General features: G+C 39.6%; 1 protein-coding gene across 2 annotated transcripts in view; it reads left to right on the forward strand.

Moving 5' to 3' along the window:
* The window catches only part of CRIM1 (cysteine rich transmembrane BMP regulator 1), a 204,006-nt gene that overhangs the window by 37,198 nt on the left and 141,067 nt on the right, over positions 1-25,741 (forward strand). For both annotated transcript variants that reach the window (XM_061168559.1, XM_061168558.1), the window contains exon 2: positions 10,968-11,141. In XM_061168559.1, coding sequence (XP_061024542.1) covers positions 10,968-11,141 — 174 coding nt within the window. The remainder of the gene's footprint in view (positions 1-10,967; positions 11,142-25,741) is intronic.

The raw sequence follows: 25,741 nt of genomic DNA on the forward strand, positions 1-25,741 counted from the left end.
GGAACTTCCCGGACCAGGGATCCGAGCCCGTGTCTCCTGCATTGGCAGGCAGATTCTTAACCACTGCACTACCAGGGAAGTCCCCAAGGGTAGTTTCTTCATCATGACTTTTTAAAAACGGGAGAATATCTCTAGCTTTCTCATTTGTACATTCAACCTCCCCGGACAGTTAAATGTAGTGGAAAGTTCACCCACTAGAGCAGCCATTTCTTGCACTAAAGGAAGGAATTTAAACAAGATTATAAGCCTTTTCTTAAGGTGTTCATTTAACTGCGAAGACTTTTCCTTTTATTGTGAGAAAACTTGCTCCTGATGTTTTTATAACATTAATGTGCTGGGGGAAATCACACATGAACCAACACACCTTCTGCATTATACTGACATCATTTTGTTCCAAATTATGTATAACTAAAATCACGTTAGAGAAACGTGTTTTTATGGTTCAGTAGTAACTGTTAGGAGAAGAGGTACCCAGTATCTTTTGTTATTTCTCAAACCTGGGTCCTATGCTGTCTTGGCCTAAGTGTACCAGCAAGACATGCTCTTTAGAACAGCAGTTCTCAAAGTGTGGACCACAGACCCCTGTGGGGCCCTGAGACCTTTTCAAGTAGTACATGAGGTCAAAGTTATTTTCACAGTAATATTAACATATTATTTGCTTTTATTCTGTGTCAACATTTGCACTGCTGGTGCAAAAACAATTCTGGTAAAACTGCTGGCATCTTAGCATGAGCAGAGGCTATGGCCCCAAACTCTGTTAGTCACCGCTATGCACTTGCAGTAAAGTAAATACTAATAACCAAATAACAAACCAAATAAAAAATCAGTTTCCGGTCCGCTTCTCTGGTGAGACAGGGCCGGGAGATGCTCTCCTCGGCTCCTTGCCTGGGTGGACAAGTCAGGCTCTAGGGCCGGCAGAAATCCTTGTTTGGGGGTACCGCCAAGTTCCCAAGAGTGCTACAGCTGAGCGGAGCGGCTGCTTGGGACTACTGCTCGGGCGGTGCAGAAAGCCTTCTTGGAATCTGACATGACATCACTTTGGGACTGTTGGCCAGCTGCTCCTGACTTGGCCACATGAAGGCTCAGACTGTCCCAGTCTCTGAACTGAAGAGAACCAACACTCTTAGCATATCTCTCACCACCATGAATGCAACATATTTCAGTGAAGAGTATCTGGAGGACATCTGCAAATCCCAGTCTGGCATGTGTAAGTTCTGAGGAATGGTAGAATAACCCAATGTATCTGGGTGACCTTTGGAGACAGCTGAGACAGAGCTACAACAGGGCAGTGGCGGGCAATCAACTCATAGCCCATCTTTTCCAGCCGTGTGGCTGACAAGGTCTTGGTGCCCCGGCCGGCTGTCAGACCTAAGCCTCTGAGGTGGGAGAGCTGAATTCAGGACATTGGTCCAACAGAGACCTCCCAGCCCCACGTGATATCAATCGGTGAGAGCCCTCCCAGAGGTCTCTGTCTCAACACTAAGACCCAGCTCCACTCAATGACCAGCAAGCTCCAGTGGTGGACACCCCATGCCAAACAACTAGCAAGACAGGAACACAACCCCACCCATTAGTAGAGAGGCTGCCTAAAATCATAGTAAGTTCACAGACACCCCAAAACACACCACTGCACTCGGTCTTGCCCACCAGAAAGACAAGATCCAGCCTCATCCACCACAACACAGGCACCAGTCCCCTCCACCGGGAAGCCTACACAACCCACTGAACCAACCTTAGCCACTGGGGGCAGACACCAAAAACAAGGGAACTACAAACCTGCAGCCTGTGAAAAGGAGGCCCCCAAGCACAGTAAGTTAAGCAAAATGAGAAGACAGAGAAATACACAGCAGGTGAAGGAGCAAGGTAAAAACCCACCAGACCAAACAAATGAAGAGGAAATAGGTAGTCTACCTGAAAAAGAATTCAGAGTAATGATAGTAAAGATGATCCAAAATCTTGGAAATAGAATGGAGAAAATACAAGAAACGTTTAACAAGGACCTAGAAGAACTAAAGAGCAAACAAACAATGATGAACAATGCAATCAATGAAATTAAAAATTCTCTACAAGGGATCAATAGCAGAATAACTGAGGCAGAAGAACGGATAAGTGACCTGGAAGATAAAATAGTGGAAATAACTACTGCAGAGCAGAATAAAGAAAAACGAATGAAAACAATTGAGGACAGTCTCAGAGACTTCTGGGACAACATTAAATGCGCCAACATTCGAATTATAGGGGTCCGAGAAGAAGAAGAGAAAAAGAAAGGGACTGAGAAAATATTTGTAGAGCTTATAGTTGAAAACTTCCCTAATATGGGAAAGGAAATAGTCAATCAAGTACAGGAAGCAGAGAGACTCCCATACAGGATAAATCCAAGGAGAAACATGCCAAGACACATACTAATCAAACAATCAAAAATTAAATACAGAGAAAAAATATTAAAAGCAGCAAGGGAAAAGCAACAAATAACGTACAAGGGAATCCCCATAAGGTTAACAGCTGATCTTTGAGCAGAAATTCTGCAAGCCAGAAGGAAGTGGCAGGACATATTTAAAGTGATGAAAGGGAAAAAACCTACAACCAAGATTACTCTACCCAGCAAGGATCTCATTCAGATTTGATGGAGAAATTAAAACTTTTACAGACAAGCAAAAGCTAAGAAAATTCAGCACCACCAAACCAGCATTACAACAAACGCTAAAGGAACTTCTCTAGGCAGGAAACACAAGAGAAGGAAAAGACCTACAATAACAAACCCAAAACAATTAAGAAAATGGTAATAGGAACATATATATCGATAATTACCTTAAATGTAAATGGATTAAAGGCTCCAACCAAAAGACATAGACTGGCTGAATGGATGCAAAAAGAAGACCCGTATATATGCTGTCTACAAGACACCCACTTCAGACCTAGGAACACATACAGATTGAAAGTGAGGTGATGGAAAAAGATATTCCATGCAAATGGAAATCAAAAGAAAGCTGGAGTAGCAATTCTCATATCAAACAAAATAGACTTTAAAATAAAGATTATTACAAGAGACAAACAAGGACACTACATAATAATCAAGGGATCAATCCAAGAAGAAGATATAAAAATTGTAAATCTTTATGCACCCAACATAGGAGCACCTAAATACATAAGGCAAATGCTAACAGCCATAAAAGAGGAAATCGACAGTAACACAATCATAGTGGGAGACTTTAACACTGACTTTCACCAATGGACAGATCATCCAAAGTGAAAATAAATAAGGAAACACAAGCTTTAAATGATACATTAAACAAGGTGGACTTAATTGGTATTTATAAGACATTCCAACCAAAAACAACAGAATACACTTTATTCTCAAGTGCTCATGGGACATTCTCCAGGATAGATCATATCCTGGGTCACAAATCAAGCCTTGGTAAATTTAAGAAAATTGAAATCATATCAAGTATCTTTTCCGACCACAATGCTATAAGACTAGATATCAATTACAGGAAAACTGTAAAAAATACAAACACATGGAGGCTAAACAATACACTACTAAATAACCAAGAGATCACTGAAGAAATCAAAGAGGAAATCAAACAATACCTAGAAAGAAATGACAATGAAAACACGACGACCCAAAACCTATGGGACGCAGCAAAAGCAGTTCTAAGAGCGAGGTTTATAGCAATACAATCCCACCTCAAGAAACAAGAAACATCTCAAATAAACAACCTAACCTTATACCTAAAGCAATGAGAGGAAGAAGAACAAAAAAAACCCCCAAAGTTAGCAGAAAGAAAGAAATCATAGATCAGAAATAAAAAGAAATGAAGGAAATGATAGCAAAAAACAATAAAACTAAAAGCTGGTTCTTTGAGAAGATAAACACAATTCATAAACCATTAGCCAGACTCATCAAGCAAGAAAGGCAGAAGACTCAAATCAACAGAATTAGAAATGAAAAAGGAGAACAACTGACCCTGCAGAAATATAAAGGATCATGAGAGATTACTACAAGCAACTATATACCAATGAAATGGACAACCTGGAAGAAATGGACAAATTCTTAGAAAAGCACAACCTTCTGAGACTGAACCAGGCAGAAATAGAGAATATAAACAGACCAATCCCAAACACTGAAATTGAAACTGATTTAAAAATCTTCCAACAAACAAAAAGCACAGGACCAGATGGCTTCACAGGTGAATTCTATGAAACATTTAGAGAAGAGCTAACACCTATCCTTCTCAAACTCTTCCAAAATATAGCAGAGGGAGGAACACTCCCAAACTCATTCTACGAGGCCACCATCACCCTGATATCAAAACCAGACAAAGATGTCACAAAAAAAACTACAGGCCAATATCACTGTTGAACATAGATGCAAAAATCCTCAACAAAATACTAGCAAACAGAATCCAACAGCACATTAAAAGGATCATACACCATGATCAAGTGAGGTTTATCCCCAGAATGCAAGGATTCTTCAATATACACAAATCAATCAATGTGATAAACCGTATTAGCAAATTGAAGGAGCAAAACCATATGATCACCTCAATAGATGCAGAAAAAGCTTTTAACAAAATTCAACACCCATTTATGATAAAAACCCTCCAGAAAGTAGGCATGGAGGGAACTTACCTCACATAATAAAACCATATATGACAGACCCACAGCCAACATCGTTCTCAGTGGTGAAAAACTGAAACCATTTCCACTAAGATTAGGAACAAGACAAGGTTGCCCACTCTCACCACTATTATTCAACATAGTTTTGGACGTTTTAGCCACAGCAATCAGAGAAGAAAAAGATGTAAAAAGAATCCAAATCAGAAAAGAAGAAGTAAAGCTGTCACAGTTTTGAAGATGACGTGATACTATACATAGAGAATCCTAAAGATGCTACCAGAAAACTCCTAGAGCTAAACAATGAATTTGGTAAAGTAGCAGGATACAAAATTAATGCACAGAAATCTCTTGCATTCCTATACACTAATGATGAAAAATCTGAAAGAGAAATTAAGGAAATACTCCCATTTACCATTGCAACAAAAAAAATAAAATACCTAGGAATAAACCTACCTAAGGAGACAAAAGACCTGAATGCAGAAAACTGTAAGACACTGATGAAAGAAATTAAAGATGATACAGACAGAAGGAGAGATATACCATGTTCTTGGATTGGAAAAATCAACATTGTGAAAATGACTCTACTACCCAAAGCAATCTACAGATTCAATGCAATCGCTATTCAAACTACCAATGGCATTTTCCACAGAACTAGAACAAAAAAGTTCACAATTTGTATGGAAACACAAAAGACCCTGAATAGCCAAAGCAATCTTGAGAAAGAAAAACAGAGCTGGAGGAGTCAGGCTCCCAGACTTCAGACTATACTACAAAGCTACAGTAATCAAGACAGTCTGGTACTGGCAGAAAAGCAGAAATATACATCTATGGAACAGTATAGAAAGCCCAGAGATAAGCCCACACACATATGGTTACCTTATCTTTGATAAAGGAGGCAAGAATATACAATGGAGAAAAGACAGCCTCTTCAGTAAGTGGTGCCGGGAAAACTGGATGGCTACATGTAAAAGAATGAAATTAGAATACTTCCTCACACCATACACAAAATCAACTCATAATGGATTAAAGACGTAAATGTAAGACCAGACACTATAAAACTCTTAGAGGAAAACATAGGCAGAACACTCTATGACATAAATCACAGCAAGATCCTTTTTGATCCACCTCCTAGAGAAAGGGAAATAAAAACAAAAATAAACAAATGGGAGCTAATGAAACTTAAAAGCTTTTGCACAGCTAAGAAAGCCATAAACAAGACGAAAAGACAACCCTCAGAATGGGAGAAAATATTTGCCAATGAAGCAACTGACAAAGGATTAATCTCCAAAATATACAAGCAGCTCATTCCGCTCAATATGAAAAAAACAACCCAATCCAAAAATGGGCAGAAGACCTAAATAGACATTTCTCCAAAGAAGATATATAGATTGCCAACAAACACACGAAAGGATGCTCAACATCACTAATCATTAGAGAAATGCAAGTCAAAACTGCAGTGAGGTATCACCTCACACCAGTCAGAATGGCCATCATCAAAAAGTCTACAAACAATAAATGCTGGAGAGGGTGTGGAGAAAAGGGCACCCTTTTGCACTGTTGGTGGGAATGTATATTGATACAGCCACTATGGAGAACAGTTTGGAGGTTCCTTAAAAAACTAAAAAATAGAACTACCATATGACCCAGCAGTCCCACTACTGGGCATGTACCCTGAGAAAACCATATTTCAAACAGAATCACGTACCACAATGTTCATTGCTGCACTATTTACAATAACCAAGACATGGAAGCAATCTAAGTGTCTGTCGACACTTGATGATGAATGGATAAAGAAGATGTGTCACATGTATACAATGAAATATTACTCAGCCATAAAAAGAAATGAAATTGAGTTATTTGTAGTGAGGTGGATGGACCTAGAGGCTGTCATACAGAGTGAAGTAAGTGAGAAAGAGAAAACAAATACCGTATGCTAACACATATATATGGAGTCTAAAAAGAAAAAAATGGTTCTGTAGAACCTATGTGCAGGACAGGAATAAAGACCCAGATGTGGAGAGTGGACTTGGGGACACGGGGAGGGGTGGGGGTGGGCTGGGACGAGGTGAGAGTGTGGCATGGACATACTCTACCACATGTAGAATGGCTGGCTGGTGGGAAGCAGCTGCATAGCACAGGGAGATCAGCTTGGTGCTTTGTGACCACGTAGAGAGGTGGGATAGGGAGGGTGGGAGGGAGATGCAAGAGGGAGGGGATATGGGGATATGTGTATACGTATGGCTGACTCACTGTGTTATACAGTAGAAGCTAATGCACCATTGTAGAGCAATTATAGTCCAATAAAGATGTTGGAAAAAAAAATCAGTTTCCTTTAAGAATGCCCTTTATTGAAGCAGTACAGGTTATTAATTTTATTAAATTTCAACCCTTGATTATACATCTTGTGAATATTCTGTGGCATGAAATGGGAAGAATGCATGAAATAATCCTGCCTACTGAAGTCCCACAGTTGTCTTGAGGTAAAATATCATTTCCTGGTTTCTTCTAAATATCCAAGTGGAGATGTCAGGTTAGCAGTTAGTTATAACTGACTCTTCACTGGAGTACTCACATATTTGCATATATTTGAACATGCATGAATTCTAATTCATACATGAAATTATCACATTTCTTTCATTTTGTATATAGAGAAAATCACATTTGGATTTGGTATCTTGCAGAAGTTACAAACTTAAAAATACATTTGCAGAGGTATCTCAATTATCTTGACCTTTCAGGCTCGGAGACTACATCTTGTCCCATGGAGAGCACTAGGAAAAAACTACTTGATATAAATAGTTAAAGGGCAGTACTCCTGTTTTTAATCACCCCCCCCCTCCTTGTTTTTAAAGTCCTGACCAGTCCAAGGAGAAATCAGAAACTATATCAGAATCAGAACCTTGATCCTTGTGCTGTATATGTGGATTTACTTAAGAAAAGAAATTTTAAAACATCAAATTTGCCAAGTGCTGTCAGCGGCAGTATTGGGCTCAGATTTGATTTCTGTATAATCAGACTTCACTAAATTTTTGCTTTCAGTCCCTGTTGGATGGCTGTTACATTAAAGTATAATGTTCTGTAATAGAAAAACATAAAAGCATTTGTCTCATAAACATGTTGTACTTGATCCTATAAAGCAGTGGTTGCTAAGGGAACTATTTGCCAAGAAGAAAAACAAAGTATTGATTAGGATGGGGGGCATAGAATGGAAAGGGTTTCCTCTCAAAAAAGAAAATAAAAGCATGTAAGACATTTTTGGCTTTAGAGTCAGAGGCCTCCTGACTGGACCGGGTGACTGTGACATTTCCTGAGGGGATGGTCAGGCTTAGCTGTGCACCATCAGGTGCCGCCTGTCGCTGTTGCCGAGAGGCTTCTGCTGAGAACAGTCAGGAGCTGGAGAGGGCATTAAGGGAAGTTGCCTTTTAGTTCTGATTCCACACTCAGGGGAAATGGTCTTCCTGTGGGGGGGCAGAGAAAAACATCTGGCAGTGAAAACAAGTTGGCCCTGAGATGGACTCCTTGGAGGGGCTGTTGATGCCAGCCAGCTGATAAGAGGCTGAAGTCTAGAGCTGAACTGGGAAAGAGACTAATGACAGTTGATGCCTAGAGAGAAAGGTACCAAAGTATGTCTGAGCATTTCTTCAAAATGCCTGCCTCATTAATGCTTCACTAATAAGGTTTTTGAATAAGATTTTTATTATGTAAACATGTTCATTATAATGAAACATGTTTTCCTTGTTATACGTCTATGCATTTGTTTACAAGACATTTTCTGTTAAAAAAAAAAAAGCATAGTCAACAGCATTGACCATACCAGTGACATGGAAAACTAGATAGAGTTACTGAACGCTTGTACTAAGTCCTGGGGTTATGGGGGTTCAAAGTTGGATAAGACCTGGCTTCTCCTGCACGTGAGGCCTCTTTGTCTAATGGGGAAGTTAGACTTGCATGAAACCATTATTAGAAAGGGTAAGAGGTGTGCACAGGTGTTTGTAGGAGCGTGGAGGATAGAGAGCTCACAGTTGGAGAAGACTTCTCAAAGAGGTAACATTTGACTTGGGTCTTGAAAAATGAATAGGAGTTATCAGAGGAAGGCGAGAAGGAGGTGTTCCAGGCGATGATACTCTGTGAGCAAAGGCATGGGAGCATTTATTGAGGGTTTGTAGTGAGAATCTGTGTGCTTATTGGAGCATTAGGATGTGTGAGGGATTGGTGCACGATGAGTCTGTACAAGTAGGTACAAGCTGTATCATGAAGAACCTTGTATTATACAATAAGAAGTTTGGACTTGTTGGCAAGAGAGAACCAATGAGCAGGCTTGTCTTTTGAGGAAGATGATTCTGGTTGACAGTGTGGGAAATGGGGTAGTGCAAGGAGACAGGTTAGAGGATGCTGCAGTGGTTCAGGAGAGTGATGTCTTCAGGGAGTTCCAGTTATGATGGAGGGAAGGGATGTTTATTGTGGAAAAAAAAATCTGCATCAGAATCCACTTGATTTGGTGATACATTAACTGCATATATTTACAAAGATAGTAATAAAGATTTCGTCTTGGAATATGGGGTGGGAAAGAGGAGAAATACAGTTTTTCAGTAGTTCAAATGTTACTTGAGTTTCTTACTGATTTTTAGGTTCCTAGGGTTGAACTAATTTTGAATTACAAATTTGAATATACGGTCAAAAGAATTTCTTTACGGTAAATTTTGCTGAACTGTATTAGGCTGGTGGTACTAATAACATGTCAACAATTAAATATAGAGATAAGAAATTGTTTACGTGAGCCATTTTGTCATGTGTTATAACCAAAGACTAAATTATCACCTACTTTACTGTGTTGAGTTGTTTCAGTATATTCTATTCTGGTTTTCCTTTCAAAGTAATTTAGTAATTTCACTGTCGTCTTGAAGATAGGAATGTCCCTTTGTGTGTATACATGTTATATACCTGTTATTTCTAAAGACCAAATACAGTCTAAATAGGAAAATAAATCTTAAAACAGATAACTTGTGTTTTTGTTTAAACTTCTAAAATTGTTTTACTAAGAGATGAAGCTTTGATCAAATAAGAGAGCCTGATCTTCTGAAATCAAAACACAGGAGATTTTCTATTCTCCCTTTTCATATAATCACCCTGAAGCTCTTTATTTTGTAAATGATATCCTTCTAAAGACCCCTTGACAAGAAAATTATTTATTTCAGTGAGGGAGAACAGTCTTTTCCTGACTTAGGCAGTAAGTCAACGATGTCACCAGAAGGAAAAGTTAGCCTTATAAAAATTATAGCCATTTGTTTGCGCTGTCTTTTGTGAAAACACATTCTTAAGATGTCTTTATACCTGCCTTACTTTGAGCAACAAGTTTAAGTGTCTTAAATTCAAGCACTTTTAAAAGATTCTCTCCAGATATGGTTATCAGAAACATGTTTACTATTTAATAGTCAGTACCCAGTTAAGGTGTGATAAAGTATCTATTAAAGATAATGTTAAGAGGGGGGAAAAACTCATAACATCACAGAGACTCAGAGAAATAGTCTGGTTTCCTACAAGAGGCATTTCAACTATGAGGAATATTATTAAGGATTGAGTCTTGCTGTGGTTCTGTCATGTTTGTTTCATTTGTCTGAACTGGTTCCCATGAAAGTTGGTTTTACAATCTACTTGATTTCTTACAGTCAACTCCATTCCATGGCCCAGGATACTGATATGGTCTCAGCCGCAGAATTTGATGACCTCAGCCTCTCACTAGGCTGTAGCCCTTAGTTTTGTTTGTTGTTGTTTCTGGCTTTGGTTGTGGGCAGTAATGGACATTAGCATTTGTACTGAAGTGCATTGGAGGGCATCTCCTCCGTTGTATCCCATTCCTGACTCCTTGGGTGGTGTCTGTTTACATTTATTAGCACTGCCTTGATATATGAAGTTGCAGAGCTGTTTTAAACCTGAAGCTGGTCTCTATCAGATGGGGTAAAAAATTTGGGGGTTTTTTGGAATAATTTTGTAGATTGACAGATGTAGTTTTATTGAACATGGGAAAATCCTGGAATCTTTGTTTAAAATGAAGAAATTTAAAGGAATCTCAATTGTTTCTGTAATAACACATCAGAGGAGTAGTGGTTTTTGATCAGAAACGTTTGTATATATAGCTAGTTAATGTTGACGTGTATGGCTATATTTCAGTCTTCTCATTTATTAGGAGGTTGGGTTTCATTCATTTGTAAAATTGCAGCCAAACTGCCTTTCGTAAATTGAGGTGTCAAAATCGGATGTTAATCGTGACATCCTCGCACATTTTTGCTTTCAGACAGGCCTTTGAATGAAGCTAACAAGCAAACATTATGTGGTTGTTAATTGTTTTACAGATGAGAACTGGGATGATGACCAACTGCTTGGTTTTGAACCATGCAATGAAAACCTTGTCTCTGGCTGCAATATAATCAATGGGAAATGTGAGTGTGACACCATTCGAACCTGTAACAATCCCTTTGAGTTTCCAAGGAAGGATATGTGCCTTTCAGCTTTAAAGAGGATTGAAGGTAAGTACACATTTTCAGTCATAAGCGTTAGCATTGTGTAACTCTGAGCAGTGATGGTATTTGAGCTGGAAAGGGCAAAGACAAGCTTACAGAGATTGGTAGCTTTGATAATCTCAAACAAGATGCAGAAAGTTGACTAGGTACGGACGTGATGGCGTATGTGTGCCTGTGTGTCCACGCACGTGTGTGTTTCCTGAAAGCGGTGGAATGGTCATGCTGCGGTAGTACGGCCAGGGTAGTTTGTGCCAGCCTGCCTAGGTCATCTCTGCATAATGGATGATTTCACACGTGGCATGCTTGAGGTCAGCATCTGTTGTTACCATGTCCATTCCGCGTGATTTACCATAGGATGGTGCTCCATGAGGAGAGCACTAATTAGAAATGCAGCTCATCTGGCAAGAACGTGCATCTCTTTAGAAGAGGTGGGAGATTTGTGCAGTGGCGATCGGAGGCTGAGACTGGCTGAAAATCATATAGGTGTGGATGGGTCATTGGGTGCTTCCCCTCTGGAATGAAGTCAGAAATCACATTAAAATAACAAGAAAATAACGTGGCCCATAACTTTTATACATTCATACATAAAACCTAGAAAAGAAATTTAGGAATTGAAAATATCAAGTAATCAAGTAATTAGGAGTGGCATGCCCAGAGCTGAGTGCTGTGCCTTGCCACCAGAATTAACAGAGGGTGTGGCATGGGCTTGAGTCTCAGCCCTGCCCCTGATCAGCATTGAACTCTTGCTGAGCCCCAGGTTCTGCTCAAGGAAAAAAGAAAACTGAATGAGACTTTCTTAAATATACCTTTTGTCTTTACAATGATGCTGCTCAAAGATGGAGAAGTTGGTAATATAGTTTGGAATACCCAGGATTTTCCAAGTCCAAAATCAAGCTTATAAGGGCAGTAGAGCAAGGGCTGAAGTTTTTGAATTGTATTAAGTTTCTCAGACATATTAAATGGCAGTAAAGAATGGGAAATGTGCAGTAGCCTGTAAAATAGCATTTCTCTTTGTGTTTACCAATGCTGCTGAATCTTTAAAAGAGAGTACAATAGAAAACAACAGAAATAAAATTTTGGAAACACAGAGAGTCTTAGATAACATTTATTCTAGTCCTTGAATTTGAAAATTGAAAAACTCAGCTCTACACAGTGGATGACTGACAAGCCAAGTTCTAACCATGTAAAGTCTTTTTTGAATCACATTATGCCATAGAGAACACAGTTACCAAACTCGTTTTTATTGTCTTGCGGCTCTTTGCTCCCCCCTGTCTTTACCCCCGTTGTCCGCTAAAAAAATAGTATATTTTGCCAACTTCAGTGTATAAACTTTCAGGGGTAGAGATGAAGCGGTCAAATGTCTATTAAATTAATTTAATTATTCATACAGATTTTATCACGTCATATAAAATAATACAGCAATTTAGAGTATTACTTTTTGCTGTTCTTACATTTCACAAAACTGTTTTAGTCCTATTTCAAATGCCTCACCGTCACTGTCGTTGTCTTTGCTGGAGCTGATTTCCGTGTCATTCAACACTGTTTCCTGAGCACACCCTCTTTATTGCCATCTAAGTTGTTGGAGATGCAGCAGATTTTGAATCCAAGTTATCACAAGAAGTTTTGTTCCAAAACACGGTGTCTTTTCACATAAAACTAGGTCAGTTACATTTTTAATTAGTGAGGTGTATATTTATGATCTTTACAGTGTGGAGATTGACTGCATTGATTTTTCAGGTGTTTCTGAAAAGGCTGTTTACAAGATCCAGCACTTCCAATTTTGACATCATTCCCTCAGGAATAATTACTGTGGCTGATTAAATTTCTCTATGCCCCCCCTCCCCTTGTTTTTTTTTAACAGATTCTGTCTGATGGCCTCTTTATAATCCAAAAGTAGGACTGGTTGAGGTCATTTAAGGTTTATGTATCTTCCACAAATCGTACTTGTTTTTTTTAAAATAAAGCACCTTGTAATATTTGAGGCCTTGTAAGAAATCAATATTGAGGGATTTCCCTTTCCTGAGAGATAATTTTGAAGAAAAAGCTCTACTTCTATTCAAGTATATATTGCAAATGAAAGAGTGTTGGTATATCACTGTATATAATTAAATCATTAATAAACGCAATGAAGACTTGGAATGCTATAGGAATTTAGGGCCAAAAAAATGTGACCTGGCATTATGTGATAAGGTGTTGTGGAGGAGGAGGAGTCTGAACAATTTGGAATTTGGATGGTGATGGATTCCAGGAAGAAGAATGATATGGACAAAAGAATCAAATGTACAAGTGAGAGTTGCATGACTTACATGAAAGACACTTGGGAAATGAATCTAAAAGAGCAAGTTTATTTTTTTTTGCCATGGCAATAAAAGCGCCAAATCCTAACCACAAGACCACCAGGGAACTCCTGTAAAAGAGCAAGTTTTTACGTTGATAGGTAATAGGAACTAAAGATGGGGAGGCAGGACAGGACCAGATGATGAAATGTCTTCCACATGGCTCAGGCAGGTTAGGCCTGGTGATAGGAGCTATTGGAAATCACTGTAGGTTTATGAGCCGACAGCAGCAGAGCCTGGAGAAATCAGTGTTAGGCAGATTGGGGTTGTGGGGCGTGGAAGGAATTTGCAGGTGGAGCTTCTGTTGGAGAGCTCGGTGGAGCTTGTTGGAGAGCTATTTCCATTATTTAGATGTGGCGTCACAAGAGACTGGTCTAGGGGATGGCAGGGGAAAAGCAAGGAAGAGATGGAAACACGCCATTTTGATGGAAGAACGTGCAGCATCTGCTAACAGACAAGGGAGGGATGAAAATACAAAGATGATTCTGGGGTTCCTAACGTGAAAGAGTAGAAGAATGATAGTATGAGTAACAGAAATGGGAAAACATCTCAAAAGGTGGAACTGAAAAATGAGGTGGTTGTTTTAGAGGGATTTAGGGTCAAGAGGCACTTTAAAAATATGGAAGATATTACAGCATGTTTGAATGATGACAAGAATGATCTAGTAAGAAGGGAGAAACTGATAATGTTAGAAAGGTGATGACTGCAGGAGCAAAGTCTTTGAGGAGGGAGAGGAGCAAAATTGTTCCTCTTTCTCAGAGATGTGTAAAACAAGGCCATCAGCTGACATTGAGGCGTAAGAAGGGGTGTGAAAAATTGGGGAGGGAGAGGAAATGGAAAACAGACATCTCAGAGAGAGGACGAGTGGATTAAGTAGGGAAATGCATTAGGGTAACCTGCTAGTGCTGATAGCTTACTTGAGGTTATAAATTTGAAGGGAGACCAGCCAGCACAGTTGTGCACTTTTCCCTAGCTCTGGTGCATGCAGTGGAGGTGGAGAGGTGGCTTTAACCAGGGTTAGGATTTTTCCTGATGAGTCTGATACAAAGAGAAGGGCACTGAGATTGAGAGGTATGCCAGAGAGTGCTCATGGTGACTGGCCATGCCATTGCTGCTGGGAAGGGTACAGCAGCAGTCAGTCGGGAAGGAACAGAGGCAGAAGTTCTGTAGATAAATGCAACACCTACATGTAGTTGGTACATCATGTGATTGCATGTGCTTTATGCAAACAAGGTGTTATTTTTTTAAGGGGAAGAGGAAGAATGATCTGAAATTAGTGATGAGAACAAAGAGGACCCCTACCCCACCCCCAGGATTTATGGCATGTGGGCGGTGAAGCCGTCCCCACTTGAGAGGACTTCAGGGGACAGAGAGCAGTCAGGGAGGAGGACCCAGGTTTCCATTAGAGCACAAAGGTGAAGGCAACCATCTGGAGGGGAGAATGACAGCAAAGGGGATTTTGGTGATGACAGTCCACGAGTTCTAGAAGGCACAGTAGAAGGATTTGGATGGGAGGGTTGTGCAGAGCATGGGTGATTTTGCAGAGCCAAGGAAGATTGAGTCCAGAGATGATGGATGTACCTGGTAAGTTTAGACTTAGTTCTTGAGGTTTTTTATGAGAAGGTGAATAGTTAGTTCTAGTTAAAAGCCTTCCTTTGAGGACTGTTCTCTGGGGCGTTTTGTAACGTGAAGGTATGTATGCAGTTGGGGGTGGGGCAGAAGGACTAGTGTTCTTGCCAGAGCATAATGAGAAAATGTGGGTCCCCATTACTATGTTTTGTGAGCGAATTCTGAACATGAATTTTAAGGATAATTACAACAACATTTTTAGAATGTGTGGAAGTCATTGCAAGGCATTTCAATACCATATTTATAGATTTATGGAGAATAATGGCAATTTCAGGGTATTTAAAAAAGTTCTTGTGTATTATATTTGTTTAAAAGGGAGGGTATTGGTCCTGGATTTTAATGAACACATCATCATAAAGTCAGTTTGTCATAAATTTAGAGGAAATAGGATACTGGATAAACAGGCGGCCATGCCTTTGTACGGAATAATTTGTCAGAATCATCTTTGTTTCTCTGAGGAAGAAGAGAAAGAGTGATAAAGGGAATGAACTGCAAGTCATCCCATCTTGATCTTTTTAATTTTACTTTATTTATTTATTTATGGCTGTGTTGGGTCTTCGTTTCTGTGCGAGGGCTTTCTCTAGTTGCAGCAAGTGGGGGCCACTCTTCATCGCGGTGCACGGACCTCTCATTATCGCGGCCTCTCTTGTTGCGGAGCACAGGCTCAAGACGCGCAGGCTCAGTAGTTGTGGCTCACGGGCCTAGTTGCTCCGCGGCATGTGGGATCTTCCCCGACCAGGGCTCGAACCCGTGTCCCCTGCATTGGCAGGCAGATTCTCAACCACTGCGCCACCAGGGAAGCCCCCCATCTTGATCTTAACAAAGCTTTTAGTTTTATGCCATACTACCTATTTATCATCGGTTTGGTACATGCTGTACCGAGCTCCACAAAAGTTAAATTGATACACCATCAGAAGAGGGGACCACATTAACAAAAATGGTACCAGCCTCTGTGGCTGCCACAAGGGTTTTCTTGAGGGGCCTCTCTGGGCTTGGTAATGGTAGTTAAAGTTGATACGAAAGACTTCCATGATACAGTGAATAAGTTGGACTTTTTAAGTTTGCATCTGACTACAGGTTGGGGTAAGTAGCTTTTGTTTTCTAAAAAAATTACTATAATTCAGAGTGGTTGTAATAAAGTCGAGAAGTAATCAGAAATATGAAATCATGCCCGATTCAGAGAAGGATGTAAAACACCCTAGAAAACATTCGTCTGTCGATCCATCCATCAGATATTCATTGAGTGCCAGACATGTACTAGTCACAGCTCCAGTTGCTGAGGATACAGCTTTCGTGGAGCTCACATTCAGAAGGGGAGGGGTGACAATAAACACAAAAGTGAGCAGGTAAGTATCATGGAGTATGATAAGAGCTATGAAGAGTAATCGTCAGGATGATGTGATAGAGAATTACTGGGTTGACTGGGGAAGTTGTTTTAGATAAGGATGTCAGGGAAGTTTTCCATGAAGGAAGAGCATTTGACCTGAAATCTGACTGTAAGCAGGAGTCGAACTTGTGCTGATCTGAGGGGAGAGAAGTCCACGCAGAGGACACTGCAAGTGCGAAAGGTCTCAGTTGAGAGAGAGCTTGGTGTGTTGAAAGAATGTCGAGAAAAAGCAAGAAGGTCAGTGCGGCTGGAATGTCATGGGGGGTGAGGGGTGGGTAAGGGCCAGGTCACACAACGCCTTGTATTAGATAACGACGAGGTGTGTGGATTTTGTGATGAGTACATAGGAAAGCTGTTAAAGGATTGTGAACAAGGATGTAATGTAATTTGGTATGTGTTCTAAAAAATGAACATGGTAGAGAAGAGACTTGGGAGGAGGCTGGAAAGATGCAAGAATGGGAAATCGTCCACAGGTAGTGTTCAGGTAAGAGATAAGGGGGACTCAGACCTGAGAGCTGGAGATGGAGAGATGGGTGGGTTTGAGATGATTTGGAACTAGACTTGTTGATGACTTGTTGACTTGATGACTTGTTGTAGACTTGTAGACATGTGGGGGTGAGAGAAAGAGGAATCCAGGAGAACTCTTAGATTTGGGGTTTAAGCAAGTTGTAGTGTTCTTTACTAGGAGCAAGAGCAGATTTAAGGAGGACTCAAGAGCTTTGTTTTGGATAAATTAAATTTGACACCGAAGTAGAGCTGTTTGTCATTTAAGTAATTTTTGATGTAATTAACTCATTAAGTAGCATTCATATATATAGCTTCGTGATAAGTATACTGAGGGCTACAAAGACAGACATAACATACATCCTTGAGGAAAAGTCAGCCCTTTCCACAAGGAGGTCTGACCTTGTTGGGAGATTCTAGAGAAAAATAAAATCAACCCAAATTCACACTGATCTATCACCAGGCAGAGTCTAGCCAAAGGGATATCTGTGTGGGATCCATAAAATATGTTCTTAAATATACTTGTTTGACATCACACATCACGTGGATTACTGGAATAGTTTGGGTGCTGTGGAACTTATTCCTGTTTGGAGCTACGCAATGAACATTTTGCAAAAGGAAGAAGACACTTGGGACTTAAGAAAGTCCTCCTTTGTTTTAGCTGAAAGCACTTAGAGGTGATGTTTAAAGTTTTCTAATTTCAGGCTGTGTTTAATTATTTTTTCTCTGTAAGATATTTTAGAGAAAAGATAGTCAAAAATTGTCATGAGGTATTTTATATCATTGTCTTATGTTGAGTGGACAAATAAGAAATAAGAACTGCTATACATTCATAAGAGGGGTAAAGCAAGGAAGGCTTTGTGGAGGAATTGGGAACCGAGTCCAACTCTGAGAAATGCATTGAGTGGTTCAACAGAAGGGAAAGGAGAATTGAAGAGCAGCATTGGAGATAGACAAGAGAGGATGGAGAGAGGGAGCCAGATGGAAGGGATGAAAGTGGCAAGTCAGTGGGCTTTAGTGGCTGATTGACTCTGGAGGGTGAGGAAGAGGAAGACTCCCAGATTTGGGGGTGAGGGGTGATTGTCAAGATAGATGCTTGGCAGGGGCATGATAGTCAGGCTATGTATAGTGGTGTCATATACTAGGATGTGGAATACAAGGAAAGCAGCCTTATGGGAGGCAGGATGAGCTGGGTATTGAGTCTGTTTTGTTATGTTTGAAGTATCTGTGGCGAATCATGGGAAAAATGGGAGTTACGGGTCTCGAACTCAGAGATCTGGGCTGGAGATAAGGATTCATGAGTCATCCTCCCAGGGAGAGTATGGTGCTGTCAGTGACCTTGGAGTTTATAAGTGATGGGAGGAGTATGAGCACTTTTAGGAAGATTAATGTGACAGTAACGTGCTTAATGGAGGAAAAATCGCGACTGTAAGTGTTAACACACCAAAAGCAAGACGAAATGACCTGTGCAGCGACGGTGGTGCAGGAAGCGTCGAGTGCTCTGTTAGTATAGTGGAAGAAAGCCTTAGAACTGTTAACATCAGCAGACTGAAAGTTAGCCTAAAACACAGCTGTTGGCACCCAACATAGTGGGATGCATAAAACAGAATATATCATTTTAATTAACTGATCGGTTATTTCATTGATTTGTACCCCCTTATTCAAGAAAGCCTTTACAAGTGTTTGAGTCTAGGAGGTCAGACCCACCTGAGATTAGAGCCATTCAGAGTAGGAGCGCTAAGATGATGAAATAATGGGATAGGAAGGTGAAGAGATAGCGTTATAGTCGTAGACTCTTTGAGTCCAGAAGGATCCTGTCCTCAGCATTCTGTACAAGTGCCTTCTGAGGCTGCCCCTTTCATTTTAGAGCTGCTTTAATTCTTTATTCATTCATTCATTTGTTCACTCAAAAAGTATGTATCGAGCACATGCTATGAGTCACTGAACCTCAGATGCCACCAGTTTGACTTTGTTTTGCCTTTAACTGAAAGACCATTTTCTAAATTGCCTGAAAGGTCAGGTGCGTAAATTGACTCACATTTTAGATCCACTGTGGAAATTGGCTTTTGATTTTTTTTTTTTAAGGAATTCCTTTATTTTTATTATTTATTTATTTATTTTTGGCTGTGTTGGGTCTTCGTTTCTGTGCAAGGGCTTTCTCTAGTTGTGGCAAGCGGGGGCCACTCTTCATCGCGGTGTGCGGACCTCACTATCGCGGCCTCTCTTGTTGCGGAGCACAAGCTCCAGACGCGCAGGCTCAGTAGCTGTGGCTCACGGGCCTAGTTGCTCTGCGGCATGTGGGATCTTCCCCGACCAGGGCTCGAACCCGTGTCCCCTGCATTGGCAGGCAGATTCTCAACCACTGCGCCACCCGGGAAGCCCTTGATTTTTTTTAAAAGATATTTTATAAATGTCTTAAATGATACTTATAAGCATTTGTCCTATCTCGGAAACTTACATTGCATGATATGTATGCTTAAGCAGAAATTAAGGATTAGAAAGAATATGTTTATATGGGCTTTCATATCTGTATTTTTTCTGCTGCTTAAAGCAAAGGGAAGTTTGATTTTTACATTGTAAGGTGTATCCTCTGAAGCTAAACTAATTATGACACAGAGACAAATGGCTTCTGTTTAGTAGACTTTTCTTTCAGTTTTTAAAAATCCAAATAGCAGTTGCTTCAGAGCCTTAAGTTTTATTAATTATTCTGTGCCCTAAATTTACTATTTCAGTGCTACCTAAGGAAATGTTAACTATTACGTGAGCTTCTTACTCCATTTTTAGTTTTCTACATTGCACTTATTTTTTTCACACAAGTAAAGTGTAAGTGCTAAATGTTATTCTTGGTTGTTATCTTTTTGTTGGTCTGTAGCCTACAGTACAACCTGTGCTGTGTGGCCTAATCAGATATTCTGGCTCTTGATGCCATCTGTAATGTTTGTCAGTAGACACGCATTTAATTAGTATGTAGAAAGAATTACGATTCTCTCTGCTTTTATTCACGGAACTTTTTTACTTAAAAGTTTTTTGGTTTTTTTGTGGGGGTGGGATGCTCACAAAAAAGTACCCCAAGAAAATATGATCAAAGAGAGCTGGGCATATTACTTAGTATCCAGTCCATCTTTGAGGTAGTGCAGCAGAATTCCCTCTTGACCCTCTCGCCACTGGAACAGTGCTGGATGGAGACACTTTCATCTGTAGCAAGAAATCTGCTGCCATCCCATAATACAAGTACAGAGATGACAGGTACACCCAACTCTGTCCCATCCCGAATTCCCACATGGGGCTTGAGGTCCACGGTGAGCCCTGGGTATCACGCACAGGAAATCGCATAGGTTTCTTAAAGTTGAGAGAGCTTGACCGTCATACAGAGATTTTGATTTACCGGGACTGGACCAGGATGGGCGAGTCTGCATTTCCAACCAACCCTCAGGAGGAGCTGTTACGGCTGGTTTTTCACCACACTTTGAGTAGCAAAGTCATAGAGGGTTTATGTGAATCTGCCTCCCTGGATTTGCTGTACTGCTGTGAGAGAACATCTTGTCTTTAAGTAATCATTGGGCTTACTTTCTAATACATTTTTGTTTTTAAAAACGGAGCCTATGTATAAATTGCTTTACTTCAAATATTAATACATAGTAATGGTTTTATTATATGACTTTAAAAACTTTTTTCCAAGTAAATATTAAAAAGAAATTAAAACCCCACTGAGGCATTTCATACTGCATGTGTGGGATCACATGGTGAGGAACAAACAAATTCCCAAACTTTGGATGCTGGGGAAATTGTTTTGTTTTTAGTAGAGATGATTCTCTATATAACTTTACCTTTTTGACCTTTGCTAAACTTTAGAAATATGTCTAAGACCTTATATCTATGAATTTTTTTTAGTTATATTTATCTGCATGGTATTAAATATCACTATCCCCAAATCTTTCATAATATAGTATTGACTATAGTAAAAATGATCCAGTGTAATCATTCATTCACAGGCTTAGACATAGTGAGAGTCAAATTAAATGTTCTCTCAAAATATAACTGCTGTGTACTGTAAGATTATGATACAGCAGCATTAAATTTATAAGGTCCTTACAAATTATCAGTACTGTAATTATTCCATTGGAGGGCGGATAGAAACGGAGATAGGTGTTGTACATTTTACAAGGTTTATGAAGTTTAGGGAACTTTGGGAAGCACTTGGCCCTTCAAAACTGCTGTTACATAATCCTTGATAATAAAATATATGTACTGAACTACCAAAAAAAAAAAAAAAGAGAGAGAACCTCTCAAACTCTGATTCTTACTTATTTTGAAGCCAGGCATTCTGTGTTGCAGGGACTGTACCTTCTCTGCTTCCAGACGTTCATATGCACCGATTCACAGTTCTTAAGTTAGTCATTTACTTCATTAAAATTACTCATCACAGATTCTATTTTTCTTAGGCTAGGTACATCTGAAATCAATGTTATGCTTGTGAATATATTGCTTTAGATTATCTAATTTAAAAATATATTTTTGAGGAATTAAGTTAACATTGCTTACCAAGTTTAGAAACACTAACCCTTCCCTTAACCAAATAAAAAACACATTTAACCTTACCTTCACCTCCTTACCATCAAGGTCCCCCTGATTTTGATTTTTGCTTTAGCTACCCAAGTGCCATTAAGGTACTTGTTTAATTAAGGCAGTAAGGCTTTTATGCAACTTTAAATCTGTATTGCTGTTACCCTCTATAAAAAGTCATAAGTTGATAATGTGATTGTCTTTCCTTTTTTGGTTCATATATGTAAAATGATTTTGAAATCTAAATACACGTGTTTCACTTTAAATTCCAGCAGCATCCCAGGGAAGGTGTAGACAAAGTTATTTATTTTCATAAGTATTTTATTTATGTTGACAACCAAGTCAGTATTTTAGAGTTTTATGTTTTGGGTACAAATTGTTATTTTGATGTCTTGATAACTGGTACAGAGGAAAAAAAAAAAAACCAAAACAGCTACCAAGAGGCGGAAACCAGTTTCGAGTATCTGGGAAATCAAAACAGGAAACTCGGGGAACTTGCATAAGCCCAGTTGGAGAGGAGCAGTTGGCTGAATAATTATATAATTATACCTGCATTTTAACTGTTGGAAGTCATGCAGTGACCTTCTGGTGGTTGTGATTTCTTGTGCCTAGCAGGAAAAAAAGTCATGATTAAATATGTTATATCCTTGTGCTAAGATAGGATTGTGTGTGTGTGTGTGTGTGTGTGTGTGTGTGTGTGTGTGTTTAGAGGGGCATTTCATTCAATCATTTTGGGGTTACAATAAATGGTGTAAAATTTTTTTTCAATCTGACCCTTAGAAGATGCTTGCTGTACAGTTATAGGTAAATAGCCAGTACTACTTTGTTCTGTTTATTGGTGTCCTTCCCCTTTGTTTGCTTTAACTCTTTATCTGTACTTTCAGCCCATCTCTTCTGTCCCAAATTGTGTGTAGCTCAACCATCTGTCTGTCCTCTTCCTATACCTTCTCCCAGGTTAGTGACAGGAGTACCAGAAATTGTAGGTGAACAGTTTTTGCTACAAGTGTATGCTTGTTTCAAGATTAAATACCATATGCTTAGTAATACTGTTTTAAAAACACACTCACTGTTAAAAGGCCAAAAAACAACCTGACACCTTTAGCCAGAGGAATGGTATTCTTTGGGGACCATGCTGAAAACTGTATTTCCACCTACCAGGGATGCTTAAGAAACATTCATCTAAAGCTGGCCTTTAGCAGGTTAACGTTTTAGCTTCTGGGTAGCGCTGAGTAGTCCCTTGCGGATTTGTGGTTTCTGACTTGGCTGTAGGTGACCTCTCAGTTATTCCCAGGGCTTGGTGTGTGCTCTATCACACAGAGCTGCTGAGTTGCTGCTTTGCCCAGCTGTGTCTGTCTAAACGCTGGCCCCCACAAAGGCTTTTCCTGACATGAGCAAAGGGTCTGGAATCCCAGCCCAGGAGGCCTTCTGAGCCGCTGCAAAGGGAGCCGAGTGGGGACCACTTCCCAGAGCAGGGCCTCTCTGAGAGGAGTTACAGCTGCCCCTTCTGTGTCCTCCGGCCTCAGGCCAGCTGTCTCCATCAGAGTCGCAGAGGGTGTGGACCATCAGGAGTTGTCATTCCCAAACTCAAGCCATTAAAACCTCATTAATTAGTGTAATCAGTATTCCCAAACCATAATCTGGGGTTTTGGATAACTCAGGCAAGCTTGGTGGATTGTATTTGTTCTGCTTGTGCAAAAAAAAAAAAAAAAGTAGTCTGTTCAGAGGGAAGTTCAAGAAAGAGTTTGGGAGCATGATCGCTTTAGCGGGAATTTGCATTGCATCAAAAAGTGATCATTTCAGATGTTCTGATAATTTTATCAATATAGGTAAGGATTCTCTGGTAGGTAGTGTGTTTTTTCTATTTCCCAGCCTTGCCAGTATTTACCTAGTACCTTGATTAAGAGATCCTCCAGGAAAAAGCAACAACAACAAAAAAAACTTTTTTGAATAAAGAGGGTTTTAATTTTTAAAAAAACATGAAAATCTTTATTAATGGAAGGAGACAGCCATGAATGCATATAATCACCCATAAAGATATACCTCTAGGCAAAGCTACAATTTCCTCCACTTCTTCCTGTAGGCTAACAGAGCTAACTTAGGAGAAAATGGTGAAGACTGCCAAATTTGTCTTTTCTCCCCTAAGGCCACCCCTTTCTGTTCTTTCAGGTTTTTCCGACCTCAAAAGCCCAGCATCCTTTCTCTCTTTACCACCAGCACCAGTAATCTAGGAAAATGTTTAAATACTTACCTCTTATTGATCGATTACACTCTAGAATGTTGCTTCGTCTAGCATTCCCATTATAATCCTTTCTAATTGTGAAATTCCTATCGAAGGAATTCAGCCCAGAAGGAGGAGAACTCTTTAGGATGGAGCAAGAATTCCTAAAGTTAATCCTGCCCCTTCCTGACTGTGTCCTGCACACCTGGGGAGCATGGACCTGGGTCCAGCCCAGCTGTACCAGGGCATTTAAGGCGACATAGAAAGGATGTCGCCTCTAGTGGGAGAGATGAGATGGGCACACAGGCAGTTGTAATAAGGGCAGAGTGGCCATTCCCGGTCTGAATCGTGTTGTACATGGTTGGCATTCTAGAAGATACTGATAAAAAATAAATCAAAGCTTAATCAGTTTACAAGCTATTTTGTGATTTATAGAGCTACTATATTTACTTCCAGAGCTGGTGCTGTATCTTCTTTGTGAAATGTATACTTTCTCAGGAAAGTTATTTAAGAGCACTAAAATTTAATATTGGGGTTTTTTTAAAATTAGAAATGCTCTAATAAAAGGAAAATTTGACTCATTCCTTAGTTCATATTGACCACTAAGATATTGTTCTGAGCATTTGAATAATTTATTTTGAAACTTATGAGACCATTCTTCTAATGGTGCATAGTCTCTAAGATAAGGATAGTGGATTCACATTGGTTGTTGAAACATCTAAAGCTGGGGATACACCTTTTATAGGGTGCCTTCCTGCTTTTGATTTTCGGTCTCTGTTTCTAAGTGTTCTTTGCATCAGGAGGAAGTAACAGTATAAGTAGTGCCTGTAAAGTTGGAAGAGGGAAGGAATTAACATGTAATGAATTAATATTTGTGTGAGTTTTTCAGAGACTGGAATGTTCCTTTAAATTGTGGATGTGTTTTTCATTTCTGGCTGATAACTTCCTGGTTTTCCTACACTTCATTATTCTTTTCTCTGTTGCTGGGATTCTTTTTTTTTTTTAATTTCCCGAAAAGCAAGTAAAGTGCTTTCTCCTTATCAGTAGCCTTTCTTTTCCTGTTGCAATAACAAAAGAACAATACAGGAATTTAATAATGTTAAAAAATTGATACCCCTTTTTCTGAATATATCCGTGTATTTGTCTATAGATAAAATCCAGGTTTTATAGACATAGAGAAAAGCTGCGTGTCGGTAAAATGAGCTCATATTTTATCGTGTCCTTCTTATTTTTTTTTCCTTTTACCCAGTTTGGAAAATGAAATAAGGGATTTTTTTCCTCATCAAAATCTGTTCCCGTGGTCTGTTGTTAAGAGTCAAAGTCCTGAAAGTTAGAAAGATAGGTAAGACCAGTTGTTGTTCCCTTAATAGAAGGGCGTTTCAAAGGTGTCTGGAAAACATTCTGATCTTGTTTATGTATTTAATTATATAAAAGACTGTTATTTACTCTGTTTGCTGTTTTGGCAAAAATAAAGTCCAATCTGCTTCACAGAGCTTTTATAAATATCAGGGGTATGTTTTTGCAACAGTGGACATGAAAGGAAGCTTGTTTCAGTGTTTTGATGCAGTTTGAGTTCATGGCAGAGGTGCATTTAAAGTGGCTTCCTCAAGTATCCTTGAAACCACATTGAGCAAGGGCACTGGTGACCTGTCCCATGGTGGTCCTGCTGTGGCCTCAGAGGACCTGGCTGGCTTCTAAAGCATGAAACAAAATCTAACAATCTCAATTGTTTCTGACCCAGATCTGGGCAATCAGTGAGGTTTTTAAACTTTCTAAATACCTTACCTATAATATATAAAGTGATATTTATCTCTATGGCAGTAAAAGGAAAATATAATATGATCGTATTTATATGTTCCCGGTGCCTTTTGGTGTTCGGGTTGCTAATCACAGTGGAACCTTCTGAATGTTTTCTAATTGAGAGCCAACTTATTTTTGTTCCATCAGGAATTTTTGAGACAAATTAGGC

This window comes from Eubalaena glacialis, chromosome 14 (genome assembly GCF_028564815.1).
Source record: "Eubalaena glacialis isolate mEubGla1 chromosome 14, mEubGla1.1.hap2.+ XY, whole genome shotgun sequence".
In the NCBI taxonomy this organism is placed as follows: Eukaryota; Metazoa; Chordata; class Mammalia; order Artiodactyla; family Balaenidae; genus Eubalaena; species Eubalaena glacialis.